Source organism: Loxodonta africana, chromosome 2 (assembly GCF_030014295.1).
Source record: "Loxodonta africana isolate mLoxAfr1 chromosome 2, mLoxAfr1.hap2, whole genome shotgun sequence".
NCBI classification, from domain to species: Eukaryota; Metazoa; Chordata; class Mammalia; order Proboscidea; family Elephantidae; genus Loxodonta; species Loxodonta africana.
In genome coordinates, this window is record NC_087343.1 from 150,804,739 (window position 1) to 150,823,438 (window position 18,700).

The window sequence follows — 18,700 nt, forward strand, 5'->3', positions numbered from 1 at the left end:
TATTTACAAGGGAATTGTCCCTTATTTTAGCAGGAATTTCACAAGACTAATACTTAGGAAATAATACCTTAACATCACCTTTTACATATTTCTCTAAAGGTCACAAACATCAATGTTTTTAGGTCCACCCTTATCTTAGAGCACAAAACATAGTAAATTAAGTCTTTAGCATTCAGACCAAGAGAGGAAGTTGCCTCTAAGCCATAAGTGGTTTCCTCAAAACTCAGATCTCTGCTGGCTTATTGTCCCTTTGCTGGTCAATTCCTGAGGATGGAAATACACTCACCCCAGGGGTAGTCTCGTCCATAGTGGCTGAAGTCAAGTCCCCAAGTGGAAAATCACCTCCTGGGGAAGCAGAATCTATAGGAGATCGGACCATCACGGTTGGCAACCTCCGAGGGGGTGTTTTTACTGCTTGACGAGCTAGAACAGGAAAGAAAACAATGTCTAAATCTTCACGATTAAATAAAACACCACTCTGCTGTTACATAATAATGGACAAGTAGGGATGGCACATTACCAAAACACAGTAAGTTTGGATTAGAAAGCTTTCTTTATCCCTTCTTAGAGATGGATCATTTTTAGCCTAATGTTTGCTAAAAGCAATTCTCATACCACCATTAAACAATGTGTTTAACCTATTTAACTATCAAAAAGGTCCTTGGAGTGGGAAACTCGTTTAAACACCCCTCTATATCCTTTTTCAGCAACTTATTAAGATTCTGCTTTTAACAAGATGCAAAGACTTCATTTGGCTCAGAGCATGTATTCCTAGAGTCGCAAATGCTTAAGTTCCTCCTCTCATCCAATGACTGAGGTTTTTTTTTTTTTTATTGTACTTCAGATGAAGGTTTACAGAGGAAACTAGCTTCTCATTAAACAATACACGTACTGTTTTGTGACACTGGTTGCCAAACCCATGACATGTCAATACTCCCCCCTTCTCAACCTTGGGTTCCCCATTACCAGCTTTCCTGTCCCCTCCTGCTTTTTCATCCTTGGCTCTGGGGTGGTGTGCCCATTTAATCTCATTTTGTTTTATGGGCCCGTCTAATCTTTTGCTGAAAGGTGAACCTCAGGAGTGACTTCATTACTGAGCTAAAAGGGTGTCCGGGGGCCATACTCTCAGGGTTTCTCCAGTCTCTGTCGGACCAGTAAGTCTGGTCTGTTTTTTGAGTTAGAATTTTGTTCTGTATTTTTCTCCAGCTCTGTCCGGGGCCCTCTATTGTGATCCCTGTCAGGGCAGTCAGTGGTGGTAGCCAGGCACCATCTAGTTGTGCTGGACTCAGTCCGGTGGAGGATGCGATAGTTGTGGTCCATTAGACCTTTGGACTAATCTTTTCCTTGTATGTTTAGCTTTCTTCATTCTCCCTTGTTCCAGATGGGGTGACAAGAGTGGAATGTCTCAGATGGCTGCTCACAAGCTTTTAAGACCCCAGATGCTACTCATCAAAGTAGAATGTAGAACATTTTCTTTATAAACTATGTATACCAATTGAGTTAAACGTCCCGAGACCATGGTTCCCACAGCCCTCAGCCTAGTAATCTGGTCTCTCAGGGAGTTTGGATGTTTCTATGGTGCTTCTATGACCCTGCCATAGACAAGTTTTGCTGGCTTCCCCAGTATTGTGTACTGTCTTACTCTTTACCGAAGTTACCACTTATCTATTGTCTATTTAGTGTTTTCCATCCCTGCCTCTTCCCTCCCTCGTAACCATAAAAGATTGTTTCTTTTTGTGTGTAAACCTTTTCATGAGTTTTTACAGTAGTGGTCTCATACAATATTTGTCCTTTTGTGACTGACTCATTTCACTCAGCATAATAATGCCCTCCAGATTCATCCATGTTGTGAGATGCCTTGCAGATTCATTACTGTCCTTTATCGTTACATAGTTTTACATAGTACCCCCTTGGGCTTATGTACTGTAGTCAGTTTATCCATTCATCAGTTGATGGGCATCTAAGTTGTTTCTGTCTTTTTGCTACTGTGAACAATGCTGCAATGAACATAGGTGTGCCTATGTCTATTTGTGCTATGGCTCTTATTTCTCTAAGATATATTCCTAGAATGACTGAGCTATTCTTAATCTTTCTACAGGCTTTGAAATCTAAAACCTTAATTATGCTTGATGTCTTATTATCAAGCCTTTATGTTCTAAAAGTCAATTCAAAGTCTAGAGAGATCTGAGCAGAGCTCATTTTCTAAGAGATTCCTCTTGGATATTGAGGGATGTTTTTATTCTGGTAGGAAAGAATATGAGAGAGGAAAGTATGCAAATAAATTCGAACTAGTGAACTCTACGTTGCAAAATAGTCTTCTTCCACTGTCATTAACATGCAGTACTATATAGTGAACTGCTGAACAAGATTACTAGTTTCAGTTTACCCTGATATGCGGCATCTGTAGCTTTCCTCTTTACTTCAGCCTCCTCTTCCTCCAACTTCTTCTTCCTGAAGAGGGAATTAAGGGTTAGATCCTGGCCAACTCTTACTCCTCCATAGTTCACAGTGCCCTCACAAAGAAATATGCTGCCAAGACAGCACTCTCTGGGGAAAAGCCCTAAATAATAATTCTTACCAGCAAAACAGGGAATTTGGGTGTACTGCCTAAATCCCAGTTCTTCACTCAGGCAAATTTCGGCAATTTTTAAGCTAGAACTAAATTTTATTCTCACATGGAAATGTTCTATCATATTATTACCTTCTAGGACTTACTCCCCTCCCCAGTCATCAGCCCACTCAGTAGCTTTCCCCTTCCAGAATCTGTCTAAAGTCTAAAGGGGTGATGGGGGGCAGGGGAATAAACCAAATTACTTGATATGGGGGGGGGATAAAAAGAGGAAGGAGCACAGATAGAAGAACAATATAATATAACCCACATTGCAATGTCATTGCAAAGCTCATCCAGTCTGCTGTCCATGTGTCCAGCCTGAATTAATTCTGCGTCTCTTTTTAGCCGTCTGTAGGAAAAAAGAGAGGTAATACTGGGTTTTTTAATTTGCCACTTAGAAAATTCTGACCAGTATCAGAAGTCTGTTCCTTTTCTCTTTCCCAATCATTTGGCATTCTCTCTGGTAAGTACCTATATTTTTCCTGAGTTTCCTTTATTACTTTCTTCAGTTCCTCAACTCGTTCAGCAGTCAGTTTCCGAACAATGACATCTTCAACAGTTTCCACCACTTCGCCCTTTTCACCTCGTTTCCGTCTGTGGAGTAATAAAAATCCACGTTTGAATAAGAGAACATTTGTTCCCACTCCCGCTTGCTTTCCAGCATCTTCTCTACCACCTAATCATAGATAACTTCTGCTATACTGTAGCTTCCCTTATCCAGTTTTGCCTTCCAAGATTTCAGTTACCCAGGGTCAATCACAATCCAAAAATGTTAAATGAGTAGCACGATGAAATCTCGTGCCATCCTACTCTGACCAACCTGGGAACCACATTCACATAACTTTTATTACAATATATTGTTATAATTTTTCTATTTTATTATTAGTTATTGTTGTTAATCTCTTACTGTACCTAATTTATACATTAAACTATCATAGGTATGTGCGTATATGACAAAACAGAGTGTATATATAAATATATATGGGTGTATGGGTGTGTGGGTGTGTGTGTGTGTGTGTGTGTGTTTGTGTGTGTGTCTGAGGTTTCAGGCATCCACGGGGGGTCTTGGAACATATGTCCTGCAGATAAAGAGGGACTACCGTTCTTTTATTACGCACTTATATAAAACAAACATCCTCAGTAAACACTCTCCACAGAGGTGATTTAGCTGCAAACACTTGGTAAGTGTCTAGTTTTGTACTCACTTTGGGGTCTCTGTAGTTTCTAGAAGCTCTGAGTACTGGGAAGCACAATGCTATGGAAAAAAAGTGGAAATGTGATGCACAAGCCTGGAAGACAAAGACTTTTCAAAGTTTTAACAGATTAGACTAAGGTTCAGAGAGCTGTACGTAAGATGTGAGTGGTTTCTAGAGGGCAAATTACTTTTCGATCAAATCAGTTCAATACACAGGTAATCCCTAACTTATGATGGGCTTCTGTTCCAATGACTCCATCATAAGTTGGTTCTGACAAAAGTTGAAAACCTTGGGTTTTTTTTTTTTTAGTTTTCACTACTATTGCCTTTTATTATCAGTATCTTTATAAATCTTTGTTTTTTGGGATTGGAAACATTACATATGAACATACGCAAGTGATAAACATATGCTGATGATAACATCAGCAAATTACGCACTGTAACATCGTATGCAGTGAAAAACAGAGGACAGTAAGCATGGTTCTTCGTAACTTGAATGTCCTAAGTTGGGGACTACGTGTACTAAGTACCAGGACACATAAAAAGGAGTCTTCTGGCCTGAAATGTTTATATTTGGGAGAAGACAAATTAATAGCCAATGTTAATAACCAATACCTACTGAGTAGTTAATCATATGCAAGTCCTTACATTTATTGCTTCAATTAAATCTTCACAACAGTTTTGAAGTAACTCTTACCTCTATTTTACAAATGGGAAGACTGAGGCTCTGATCCAAAGTTTTTAAGAAGTCGATTCATATGTGAACCCAGATCTATCGAACTCCCAAGCATGGGCTCTTACCTATTAGACTACATTGATAAGAACATTTTGTAATATGAGCATACATGGATATACTGGCAAATAGTAGGAAAACGGGAAACGCATTCTCAGCTATTTTCCCTTGTCATGGTATAAAATCCTAATTATACACCATGACTAAAGGGCAGGGCCTGGAAGAAAACCTAATTCACATCTCAAACACTGCTCAAAAAAGCACCTGCTGTGGAACTTACTTTTTGAGAGAACCAGTCTGGAGGGCGGCCAGGTTCAGCAAAGGGCTTGATTGCTCTGCTAACTGATACCCTACAAAGTGAGAAAAGCCTCATTACACACAAAATAAAAGGGAAAAAGGGAGGTACGTTCAAAGTTCAAGGTTTGGAGGTTATGAAAAGCATTCTAGAATAAAAAACTGCAGTTGGAAAGTATTCTGTAATATCTGACTGAAAATGACACAACTACATCAAAGTTATTTAGAGGGAGTCACTGCTAAGCAGTTTTTCCTGGGTGATAAAAGTAGGTATTAGAAACTAGTAAACTATCAATTCTGTTTATTTGGGATGTCGATTTTGCTCTGCTTTGGTTTTTTCAGAAAAGATCTGTCTTTTGAAAAGCAACTTGTAATACATTTCAAAAACAAAAATATGTTACTATCTTTTAACCCACTAACATATCTCCTAGAATTGTAAGCGAATATTTCAAAATAAAAACACTCAGAAAACTAGAAATAGTGGGGAACTTCCACAACATGATAAAGGGCATTTACAAAAAACCCACGGCTTACATCATTCTCAACAGATGACATGATCCCAAATATAGAAAATCCCAAATGATACACAAAAGAGCTGCTAGAGCTAATAAACAGATCCAGCAAAGTTTCAGGGTATATAACAGCATGCAAAAATGTGTTGTGTTTCTATACACCAGCAACAGACAATCCAAAAAGGAATAAAAAAATTCCATTTACAATAGCACTGAAAAGAATAAAAAAATTAGTAATAAATTTAACCAAGGAAGTAAAAGACTTCTACACTGAAAACTATAAAACACTGTTATAAAAATTAAAGGCCTACATGGTTTCAAGGGACATCTAAGTCAATTGGCAAAATAAAATCTATTAAGAAAAAATTCTGCATCCCACTTTGGAGAGTGGTGTCTGAGGTCTTAAACGCTAGCAAGCGGCCATCTAAAATGCATCAATGAGTCTCAACCTACCTGGATCAAAGGAGAATGAAGAACACCAAGGACACAAGGTAATTACGAGCCCAACAGACACAAAAGGCCACATGAACCAGAGACTACATCATCCTGAGACCAGAAGAACTAGATGGTGCCCGGCCACAACCAATGACTGCCCTGACAGGGAACACAACAGAGTATCCCTGAGGGAGCAGGAGAACAGTGGGATGCAGACCCCAAATCTCATAAAAAGACCAGACTTAATGGTCTAAGACTAGGAGGACCCCAGCAGTCACGGTCCCCAAACCTTCTGTTGGCCCAGGACAGGAACCATTCCAAAGCCAACTCGTCAGACATGGATTGGACTAGACAATGGGTTGGAGAGAGATGCTGATCAGGAGTGAGCTACTTGCATCAGGTGGACACTTGAGACTATGTTGGCATCTCCTCCCTGGAGGGGAGATGAAAGGGTAGAGGGGGTTAGAAGCTGGCAAAATGGTCACGAAAAGAGAGACTGGAAGGAGGGAGAGGGCTGTCTCATTGAAGGGAGAGTAATTGGGAGTATGCAGTAAGGTGTATGTAAGTTTTTATGTGAGAGACTGACTTGATTTGTAAACTTTCACTTAAAGCACAATAAAAATTATAAAAAAAAAATAAAAGGTCTAAATAAATGGAAAGACATCCCATGTTTATGAATTGGAAGACTTACCATTGTTAGGATATCAATACTACCTAAAGCAATATGTAGATTCAACATAATCCTTATCAAAATTCCAATAGTCCTTCATACAGAAATAGAAAAGTTGATCCTCTAATGCATATGGAATTGTAAAAAGCAAAATCCATTGTCAATGACTCCAACTCACAGCAACCCTACAGGACGGAAAAGAACTGCCCTATAGGGTTTCCCCAAGGCTGTAATCTTTACGGAGCAGGCTACCACATCCTTCTCCTGCGGAGCAGCTGGTGGGTTCAAACCACCGACCGTTGGTTAGCAGCCGCAATCAAGCACTTAACTATTATACCACCAGGGCTCCTCATGGAATTGAAAGGAGTCCCCAAAAGCCAAAACAATCTTGAAAAATAAGAACGAAGTTGGAGGACTCACGCTTCCCAAATTCAAAACTTACTACAAAGCTACAGTAATCAAAACACTTTGGTACTGGCATAAGTATAGACATATAGACCAATGGAAGAGAATTAAGAGCTCAAAAATATACTCATATTATCTAGGGCCAACCGATTTTCAACAAGGGTACCACGATAATTCAAAGGAGAAAGAAATAGTCTCTTTAATAAACGGTGCTGGGACTTGATTTCCACATGAAAAAAAGAATGAAGTTGGACCCATACCTCACTCCATATAAAAAAATTACCCGAAATGAATCAAGGACCTAAATATAAGCACTAAAACCATAAAACTCTTAGAAAAAAATATAAGGGCAAGTCTTCATTGCATTGAATTTGCAATGTATTCTTAGATACAACACCAAAATAACAAAAGAAATAGATAAATTGTACTTCATCAAAATCAAAAACTCGTACATCAAACGGCATTATCAAGAAAGTGGAAAGACATCCTACAGAATGGGAGAAAATATCTGTAAATCATATATCTGATAAGGGCGAGATACATAAACACTCCTAAAACACAACAACAAAAGACAAAAAAAAAATTAAAAAATGGACAAAGGACTATAATAGATATAGAAATGGCCAATAAGCACATGAAAAGATGCTCAACATCACCAGATAATTAAAAAAAAAAATCAAACCCACTGCTGGCGAGTCGACTCCAACTCATAGCGACCCTAAAGGACAGAGTCGAACTGCCTCATAGGGTTTGCAAGGAGTGCCTGGTGGATTCGAACTGCCGGCCTTTTGGTTAGCAGCTGTAGCTCTTAACCACTTTGCCACCAGGGTTTCCCATTAGCCAATAGGAAAATGCAAATAAAAATCACATGAGATACCACTTCATACTCACTAGGATAGTTATCTTTAAATCTGAAACCAAAAATATTCCCTGAAGTCTTCTGTAAACCAAACAAGTGTTCAGCTTAATTAGTAAAGAATGCCTGCCTTGAGCACTGTGCTCTTTTAACTATCTATTGGGATCAAATTCACAACAGCATCTGAAAGAGGAAACTTCAGGGGCAGGGAATTTATGTTAATGAGGGGGTACAATTCTGAAAAGGAGAGTGAGAATGGCTTTATGACTTGAAAAATGTAACCAGTCTCTGAACTGTACCCGTAGAAACTGCTGAATTGGTGTTTGTTGTGCTAAGTATGGAAACCCTGGTGGCACAGTGGTTAAGAGCTACGGCTGCTAACCGTGAAGGTCGACAGTTGAAATCCACCAGGCGCCCCTTGGAAACCCTATGGAGCAGTTCTACTCTGTCCTATAGGGTCGCTATGAGTCGGAATCGACTCAACAACAGTGGGTGGCGGTGGTGTGGTGATACAAAGTATTAGGAGCGCTGGAGGTGCAGTGGCTAAGGCGCCTGGCTGCTAACCAAATGGCTGGCCTTTGAACCCATCAGCTGCTCCGCAGAAGATATGACAGTCTGCTTCGGTAAAGATTTACAGCCTTGGAAACCCTTTGGGGCAGTTCTACTCTGCCCTACCTACAGGGTCGCTAAGAGTGGGAATCAACTTGGCGGCAGTGGATTTGGGTTTGGTGCTCTGTATATTCTCAACAACAGCAACGAAAATAAACTTAAAGATAGAAAATAAGTGTCGGAGAAGACATGGAGAAACTGGAACTCTCATCTAATGCTGGTAATAATGTAAAATGGTGGAGCCATTTTGGAAAATAGTTGAGTCCTCAAAAAGTTAAATATTATCATAAACCAAACCAAACTCACTGCCATACAACTCAGCAAAAAGAACTGAAAGCAGGCATTCAAATGGATACCTGCAGTATTACTGACAATAAACAAAATGGGGAAACAATCCAAATATCTATCAACACATGGATAAACTAAACGTAGTATATCATGAGTTGGAATCAACTCAACGGCACTGGGTTTTTGTTGGGTAGTATATCCATATAGTGGAAAATTATTTGGCCATAAAGAGAAATGAAGTTCTAATGCATGCTATGACTTGGACCTTAAAAACATTATGTAAAATAAGTCAGACAAAAATGTACAAATACTGCATTATCCCACTTATATGAAATATCTAAACTAGGCAAATGCATAGAGACAGAGAGTAAACTAGTGCTTACCAGGGGCTGGAGTCAGGAAGATGGGGAATTATTGCTTAACAAGTACACAGTTTATGTTTGGGACGATGAAGAAGTTTTGGAAATAAGACAGAGGTGATGTCTGTACAACACTGCAATTAAGCAATGCCTCTGAATTATATACTTAAAATGGTTAAAATGGAAAATTTTGTTAAATTTTACCACAATTTTTTAAAAAATGACATTGAAAACTATGTATGTATTATACCCCTATTTTTACTTTATTTTTTAAAGAAGCTTAAATATAGACATACCATGCATACAAAAACATCTGAAAGGACACATCTAGACTCCTCTACAGAAGAATGGACAGCCTTGGCATGCCAGCAAAGGGAAAGTTTACGTTTTGAGCACTTTATTGGGTTGGTGTAGTAATTATCTTGATTGTGGATAGTTTCATGGTTATATACGTATCTCAGAAATCATATTTATACTTTAAATGTGTGCAGTTTGTTTCACATCAATTATATCACAATAAAGCTGTTAAAAAAAAGGGATGAGGGTAAGGGGCATGACCTTACTTACCACCACTCTTCCTCTTCTTCTTCTTCTTCTTGTGTGGAATAAGGATGTGAGAGGTAAAGCTCAAGTAGCTACTGGGTACTTCACAATCAAATTTACATTAAAAATAGATATTTTTGCTTTTATTTCAAGAAGGCTTTTCTTATCCATGAACTTAAAAATTCCTGACCCAAAATCGCCAGTGGTTTTTTCTCTCACCCAAAGAGCAGACCATAACAAACCCAATAACCTGTGATTAAATGAGAAAGACTAGGTCTTCTTTCCCCCACATCTGTCAGTTTGTCATACTGTGGGGGCTTGCATGTTGCTGTGATGCTGGAAGTTACGCCACTGGTGTTCAAATACCAACAGGGTTCCCATGGCAGACAGGTTTCAGCTGAGCTTCCAGACTAAGACAGACTAGGAAGAAGGACCCAGCAGTCTACTTCTGAAAGGAATTAACCAGTTAAAACCTTATGAATAGCAGCGGAACACTGCCTGATACAGAGTTGCAAGATAAGACCCTCAGGTTGGAAGGCACTCAAAATATGACTAGGGAGGAGCTGCCTTCTCAAAGTAAAGTTGACCTTAATAACATGGATGGAGTCAAACTTTCAGGACCTTCATTTGCGGATGTGGCATGACTCAAAATGAGAAGAAACACCTGCAAACATCCATTAATAATCAGAACATGGAATGTACAAAGTATGAATCTAGGAAAACAGGAAGCCGTCAAAAAGGAAATGGAACGCATAAATATTGATATCGTAGGCATTAGTTAGCTGAAATGGACTGGTATTGGCCATTTTGTGTCAGAAAACCACATGCTACCTTGCCAGGAATGACAACTTGAAGAGGAATGATGTTGCATTCATTGTCAATAAGAACATTTCAAGATCCATCCTGAAGTACAATGGTGTCAGCAATAGGATAATATCTATACACCTACAAGGAAGACCAGTTAATACGAGTATTATTCAAATTTACGACCCAACCACTAAGGCAAAATATGAAGAAACTGAAGATTTTTACCAACTTCTGCAGTCTGAAATTGATCAAACATGCAATCAGGATGCACAGATAATTACTGGTGACTGGAATGCAAAAGTTGGAAATAAAAAAAAATCGGCAGTTGGGAAATACGGCCCTGGTATAGAAATGATTTCCAAGATCACATGACAGAATTTTGCAAGACCAAAGACTTCTTCATTGCAATTACCCTATTTCACCAACCTAAATGGCAACTATACACACGTGGCTCTCCCCAGAAGGAATACACAGGAATCAAATCGACTACATCTGTGGAAAGAGACAATGGAAAAGCTCAATATCATCAGTCAGAACAAGGCCATGGGTTGACTGCAGAACAGACCATCAATTGCTCATATGCAAGTTCAAGTTGAAACTGTAGAAAATTAGAATAAGTCCACGAAAGCCAAAGTACAACCCTGAGTATATCCCACCAGAATTTAGAGAACACCTCAAGAATAGATTTGACACATTGAACACTAACGACTGATGACAAGTTGTGCAAAGACATCATACATGAAGAAAGCAAGAGGTCATTAAAAAGACAGAAATGAAAGAAAAGACCAAAACGGATGTCAGAAACTTGCTCTTGAACGTTGAGTAGCTAAAGCAAAAGGAAGAAATGGTGAAGTAAAAGAGCTGAACAGAAGATTTCAAAGGGCAGCTCAAGAAGACAAGGAAAAGTATTACAATGACATGCACAAGCACCTGGAGACGGAAAAATAAAAGGGAAGAACACACTCAGCATTTCTCAAGCTGAAACAACTGAAGAAAAAAATTCAAGCTTCGAGTTGTAATACTGAAGGATTCCACAGGGAAAATATTAAATGACACAGAAAGCATCAAAATAAGATGGAAGGAATACAGAGTCACTATACCAAAGAGAACTGGTCGACATTAAACCATTTCAGGAGGTTAACATATGATCAGGAACACAATGGTACTGAAGGAAGAAGTCCAAGATGCAATGAAGGCATTGGTGAAAAACAAGGCTCCAAGAATTGAGGGAATGTCAATTGAGATGTTTCAACAGATGCAAAGCTGGAAGTGCTAATTCGTCTATGCCAAGAAATTTGGAAGACAGCTACCTGGCCAACCGACTGGAAGAGATCCATATTTATGCCTATTTCAAAGAAAGGTGATCCAACCAAATATGGAAATTATCGAACAATATCATTAATATTACATGCAAGTAAAATGTTGAAGATCATTCAAATGCGGCTCAGCGGTATCTCAAAAGGGAACTGCCAGAAAGTCAAGCCAGATTCAGAAGAGGACATGGAACCAGGGATATCGCTACTGACATCAGATGAATACTGGCTTAAAGCAGAGAATACCACAAAGATGTTTACCTGTGTTTTATTGGCTATCCTAAGACATTCGACTGTGTGGATCATAACAAATTATGGATAACACTGCAGAGAATGGGAATTCCAGAACACTTAATGGTGCTCATGAGGAACCTGTACCTGCATCAAGAGGCAATTATTTGAACAGAACAAGAAGATACTGCATGGTTTGAAGTGAGGAAAGATGTGCGTCAGGGCTGTATCCTTTTCACCATACCTGTTCAATCTGTATGCTGAGCAAATAACCCGAGAGGCTGGGCTATAGGAAGAACGGGGCATCAGGACTGGAGGAAGATTCATTAACAACCTGCATTATGCAGATGACACAACCTTGCTTGCTGAAAGTGAAGAGAACTTGAAGCACTTACTGATGAAGATCAAAGACCACAGCCTTCAGCATGGATCACACCTCAGCATAAAGAAAACAAAAATCTTCACAACTGGACCAATAAGCAACATCATGATAAACAGAGAAAAGACTGAAGTTGTCATGGATTTAATTTTACTTGGATCCACAATTAACACCCATGAAAGCAGCAGTCAAGAATCAAGACAGACTGCATTGGGCAAATCTGCTGCAAAAGACCTCTTTAAAGTGTTGAAAAGCAAAGTCGTCACCTTGAAGACTAAGGTGCGCCTGGCCCAGCCATGGTATTTTCAATCACGTCATATGCATGTGAAAGCTGGACAATAAGGAAGACCGAAGAAGAACTGACGCCTCTGAATTGTGGTATTGGTGAATAATATTGAACATACCGTGGACTGCGGAAAGAATGAACAAATCTGTCTTGGAAGAAGTACAACCAGAATGCTCCTTAGAAGCAAAGATAGCGAGACTGCACCTTACATAGTTTGGACGTGCTGTCAGGAGGGATCGGTCCCTGGAGAAGGACATCATGCTTGGCAGAGCACAGGGTCAGCGGAAAAGAGGAAGACCCTCAACAAGATGGATTGACAAGGTGGCTGCAACAATGAGTTCAAGCATAACAACAATTGTAAAGATGGCTCAGGACCAGGCAGTGTTTCGTTCTGTTGTGCACAGGGTTGCTATGAGTCGGAACCAACTCGATGGCACCTAACAACAACAACAATAGTAGCCATTAAGTAGTTTACCACTATGGAAACCTGTATTATTCAAACAAAAGTTACTGGTATTTTAAGTCTCTGTAAATGCCACATTCTCTACAAGGGGCTTTCTCTTGCATGAAGGAACGTTTCTCCAGCTTGTAAACTGTTTATTAAACCACAGAGTAATCAAATATTGTTATTCCTTCAAATTAATACATAACTATTTTTTAATTTTTTATTGTGCATTAGGTCAAAGTTTACAGAGCAAATTTGTTTCCCATCCTACAGTCTGTATGTATTCCATGACTTTTGTTTCATTCTCCAGGATGTGTCAGCACTTCCCCTATTTCTATCCTAGGTTCCCCATTTCCTTTTGTCCTGAATTGCTACCCCTTCCTGGCTTCTCATGTTTGGTTTTGGGAAAATGTTGCCCTTCTGGTCTTATATAATTGCTTGTTGTAAAGGAACATGTTCCTCTTGGGTGTTACTATTTTATGGGCCTGTCTATGCTTTGGCTGAAGTGTAGTCTCTGGGAATGGCTTAAGCTCCAGTTCAGAAGGGCATCTCAGGGTCATAGTCTTGGGATTCCTCCAATCTCTGTCAACCAGTAAGTCTGACCTTTTTTGTGAATTTCATTTTTTGTTTCGCAATTTTTCGCCAACTCTGTCCTGGACCTTACTTTGTGATCCCAGTCAGAGCTGTAGGTGGTGACAGCCAGGTACCAACTAGCTCTTCAGGTCTCAGGGTGTACAGGCTGTGGTTCATGTGGTCCATTAGTCCTTTGGACTAACTGGTCCCTTGAGTCTTTGGTTTTCTTAATTCTCCTTTGCTCCAGGCAGTAAGAGACCAATAGTTTTATCTCGTGATTATATTTTTTAAGAGGACCATAAGGTAACCTTCAGAATGGAAGTAATGTGATGAGGAATGTGGAGCAGAAAGATAGGGCCTTGTCTCCCTGACATCGCCATGAAGCTGTTCTACCAGCTGTGGACTGCCTATCTCTAAATTTCCTGTGTGTGTGAAAGAAATAAATGCAAGTTTTTGATCCATTTCTTTGTTGCTGTTGTTTTTTTCTGTTTGTTGTGTTTTTACAATAGCTATGCATTACTTAAAAAAAAAAAGATTAAAATATGCTAGAAAGTAGGACAATCAGCAGAGTGTGGAATTATGTTAGCAAGTACGGCAAGCGAGACAAATTCAAAGTGGATGATAAAAAAAGGGGGGTTGATGCAGAAAAAGGTTAAGATGATGACAGTTCTGAACTGTGTCCAGTGCGAAACAGTTGCTCAGAGCAACTGCACGCAACTAGACTTACCCTGATTGGTCCAGCTAGACAAAAAGCAGGCCTAGCTTAGGATTCCCTTGGATTCCCTTGGTATCTAGGTGCCAAAACAAAGGCATCACTTAGGGAGATGCATTCTGCTGGGGCATCTGGAAAACCCCCAAGAAATACATTTTTAGTCTTAAACAATTTTTGCTGAAACAGAGAAAGAACAAAAAGACATTAATTGAAAAGGCAAAAAAAAAAAAAGAATAAAGAGGGAATAATTACTTGCCTCACTTATGCCTCTCTCTTACTTTTTTTTTTTTTGATACAGATTCTGCAGCTGTGGCGCCCTGGTGGCACAGTGGCTAAGCTTTGGCTACTAACCAAAAGATCGGCAGTTTGAATCCACCAACCACTCCTTGGGGCAGTTCTACTCTATCCTGTTGGTCGCCATGAGTCAGAATCAACTCAACGGCACATAACAACAACAACATGATTTGTTTTGATAATAACTCTAGTTAAGTGCCACCATTTTTTTAAAAACTGTGCTTTAGGTGAAAGTTCACAGCTCACGTTAATTTCTCATACAAAAATTTGTACGCGGTTATGTGACCCTAGCTGCAATCTCTATAATGTGACAGCACACTCCCCCTTTCTACCCTTGCGTCCATTCAAGCAGCTCCTGTCCCTTTCTGCCTTCTCATCCTGCCTCCGGACAGGAGCCGCCCACTTAGTCTCGTGTATCTACTTGAACTAAGAAGCACACTCTTCACAAGTATTATTTTACGTTTCACAGTCACGTTTAATTTTTGTCTGAAAACCTGGCCTCAGGAATGGTTTTAGTTCTGGGTTAATAGAGAGTCTGGGGGCCATGTCTCCTGGGGTTCCTCTAGTCTCACTGGCACCATTAAGTCTGGTCTTTTTACATGAATTTGAGTTCTGCACCACACTTTTCTCCAGCTCCATTAAGAACTCTCTGCTGTGTTCCCTGTCAGGGTGGTCATTGGTGGTAGCTGGGCACTATCTATTTCTTCTGGTCTCAGGCTGGAGTCGCTGGTTTATGTGGCCATTTTGTCTCTTGAGCTAGTATTTTCCTTGTGTCTTTGCTGTCCTTCATTCTCCTTTGCTCCAGGTGGATTGGGAAAAATTGATGCACCCTTTTTTTTTCCCCTCTGTCCTGGGATTTCATAAGAATTGATGTCAGCTGGGTTAATTTTAAAAGGTAGTTCTTAGAACCTCACAATTTAAATCTAAAAAAGCATTTTCTTCTACCTAGTAATCAAGTTGTATAAATATACTAGAACACTGAGGAAACCTAATTCATAATCTTGCCTAACAGAGAAAGAGTAGGCTCTGGTTTGAATCTATATTCATTAGTTCAAGTACCTCAGACTAAGCAAACGAAAGGGCTAAATCTGATCCACTGAATTAAAAGAAATGTTCATGTTTTTCCTTAGTCCTTCTTGCCAAATTAAAATTTTTTGCAATTAAAACGTTACTTTATAATACACTGTGGGACAAAGAACTAAGTCTGGCTTTTGTCTCTGGTTTCAGAAAATAGCCTGAGCAAGTAAGGTGTTCTTTGTCTAAAACAGCCAGGCCAAACTTAAAAGATAAACAAGTAGGGGGCTACACCGATATCACCCTGGCAACAGGCCTCAGGAAGAGGGGATGATTCATGATGAAGTCATGCACATTCATGGTTGGATTGATCAAAACTATGCATTAAGACTCTGGTCATGCATATTTACTGAGTCCCAAAGACTAAAAAACCCTAGGCCTTGGAGCTCTCTCTTTTTAGAGCTTCCAGAATTGGTGAGAACATACATGCACAGGAAAGGGTGGCAGAACCTCTCCCAGATCTTGCCTTGTGTGTCTCTATGTTAATATTTTTTCTGGTTATAATAAACGGGTGACTGTACATATAGGTAATAATTTCCATGAGTTCAGGGTCATTCCGATGAATTATCAAACCCACCAGGGGCAATGACAGCCAACAGGAAGGCTAGCATTTGACTACTTGCCAGTAGCTAGAAGGACAGAGTTCTAACTTTGGAAACCCAACTCTGGGTGGTTACCGTTAGGCAGAAAGCACCGCATGGGTGGCTGGTGTCAGAATGATGACGTGGATAAGTGAGGATACGAGTTATCTTCACGTTTTGGAAATTAGCCTGTGTTAGCTATTATTCATGCATTCACTAAGGCATTTCAAAGAGATTTATATACAATTTCAAGTAAAGAAGCTCAGTATTTCTCCAATTTTATATGAATGATCTTAGAGTGACATGATACAGAAACAAGATAAACAGCAGTGAATCTCTGCCCTTGAATTATTAACTGAACTAAAAAAAAAAACACTAGATTGTTTTAATTCACGGTCACCTTTTAAAAGTTTTTTTTTTTAAATATTATTAGATAATATTATATAAATACTATATACAAAAATGCAGAAATGCTCAGTGCAACTAATAATGTGGCTTTGTAAACTCATTAGAACAGTTAAAGTAGTAGAAATATACCACAGAAACACAAATTTATATATTAAGTAATTATAAGGCTTAAAACAATCAAAGATACCTTTAGATCATGAGGAAAAACAAAGGAAAAAAGACAAATGGTTGCCAAAAAAAAAGGTACCCCTGGTGGCAAAAAAAGATTGGAAAGCAAAGTCCTATTTTCTGGTAGTTAAAAACAATGACTGCAAACCAAGACAATTCAATAAGGAAAGAATACTGTTTTCAACAAACAGTTCTAGGACAGTTGGATAGCCACACACAAAAGAATGAAATAAAATCCCTACTTCATCACAAAAATTAACTCAAAATGGATCACAGAATTACACGTGTTGTTGTTAGGTGCCATCCAGTCAGTTCCAACCCAGAACCACGCACTGCCCAGACCTGGGCCATCAAACTTTGCTATCTGAGCCATCGTTGCAGCCACTGCATCAATGCATCTCAATAAGGGTCTTCCACTTTCTGGCTGACCCTCTACCAAGCATGATGTACTTCTCCAGGGACTGGTCCCTCCTGATAACAAGTCCAAAGTGCATGAGACAAAGTCTCACCATCCTCGCTTCTAAGGAGCATTCTGGCTCTACTTCCTCCCAGACAGCTTTGTTCCTTCCTCTGGTAGTACGTGGTATATTCAATATTCTTCGCCAACACCATAATTCAAATGCATCAGTTCTTCTTCAAAAAAATTCTTCTTCAGTCTTCCTTAATCATTGTCTACCTTTCACACGCACAGGGGATGATTAAAAATACCAATTAATCAAAGGAGAATGAAGAACACCAAGGACACAAGGCGATTACGAGCCCAAGAGACAGAAAGGGCCACGTGAACCAGAGACTACATCATCCTGAGACCAGATGAACTAGATGGTGCCCAGCTACAACTGATAACTGCCCTGACAGGGAACACAACAGAGAACCCCTGAGGGAGCAGGAGAGCAGTGGGATGCAGACCCCCACTTCTCATAAGACCAGTCTTAACGGTCTGACTGAAACCGGAAGGACCCCAGTGGTAATGGCCCCCAGACCTTCTGTTGGCCCAGGACAGGAACCATTCCCAAACCCAACTCCTCGGACATGTTTTGGACTGGACAATGGGTTGGAGAGGGATGCTAGTGAGGACTGAGCTTCTTGGATCAGTTGGACACTTGAGACTATGCCGGCATCTCCTGCCTGGAGGAGAGACGAGAGGGTGGAGGGGGTTAGAAGCTGGTGAAATGGACACGAAAAGAGAGTGGAGGGAGAGAGCAGACTGTCTCATTAGGGGGAGAGTAATTGGGAGTGTGTAGCAAGGTGTATATGGGTTTTTCTGTGAGAGACTGACTTGATTTGTAAACTTTCACTTAAAGCACAACAAAAGTTATAAAAAAAAAAAAAACTTAAAAAAAAAAAAAAACAATCATGAGTAGGCACACCTTAGTCCTCAAAGTAACGTCTTTGCTTTTGTACACTTCATACAGGTTTTTTACAGCAGATTTGCCCAATGCAATACATTGTTTAATTTCTTGACTCCTGCTTCCATGGGCAGTGATTGTGGAACCAAGTAAAATGAAATCCTTGACATTTTCAATCTTTTCTCCACTTGTCATGATGTTGCTTATTGGTCCAGTTGTGAGAATTTTTGTTTCCTTTATGTTGAGGTGTAATCTATACTGAAGGCTATAGCCTTTGATCTTCATCAGTGTTTCAAGTCCTCTTCACTTTTAGCAAGCAAGGTTGTGTCATCCGCATATGGCAAGTTGTTAATGAGTTTTCCTCCAATCCTGATGACCTGTTCTTCTTCATACAGTCCAGCTTCTCGGATTATTTGCTCAGCACACAGACTAAGTATGGTGAAAGGATACAACCTTGACGCACACCTTTTCTGATTTTAAACCACGCAGCATCTCCTTGTTCTGTTCAAACAACTGCCTCTTCGTCTATGTAGAGATCCTTCATGTGCACAATTAAGTGTTCTGAAATTC

At 39.7% G+C, this 18,700-nt stretch overlaps 1 protein-coding gene across 7 annotated transcripts in view; it reads right to left on the reverse strand.

Annotated features, from left to right (window-relative positions):
- LOC100670190 (bromodomain-containing protein 8) overlaps window positions 1-18,700 on the reverse strand; it is a 33,936-nt gene that overhangs the window by 9,927 nt on the left and 5,309 nt on the right. For all 7 annotated transcript variants that reach the window (XM_010590924.3, XM_003404517.3, XM_010590922.2 and 4 more), the window contains exons 3-8: window positions 4,820-4,889; window positions 3,817-3,866; window positions 3,083-3,205; window positions 2,880-2,960; window positions 2,387-2,451; window positions 287-423 (exon numbers count right to left, since the gene is read on the reverse strand). In XM_010590924.3, coding sequence (XP_010589226.1) covers window positions 287-423; window positions 2,387-2,451; window positions 2,880-2,960; window positions 3,083-3,205; window positions 3,817-3,866; window positions 4,820-4,889 — 526 coding nt within the window. The remainder of the gene's footprint in view (window positions 1-286; window positions 424-2,386; window positions 2,452-2,879; window positions 2,961-3,082; window positions 3,206-3,816; window positions 3,867-4,819; window positions 4,890-18,700) is intronic.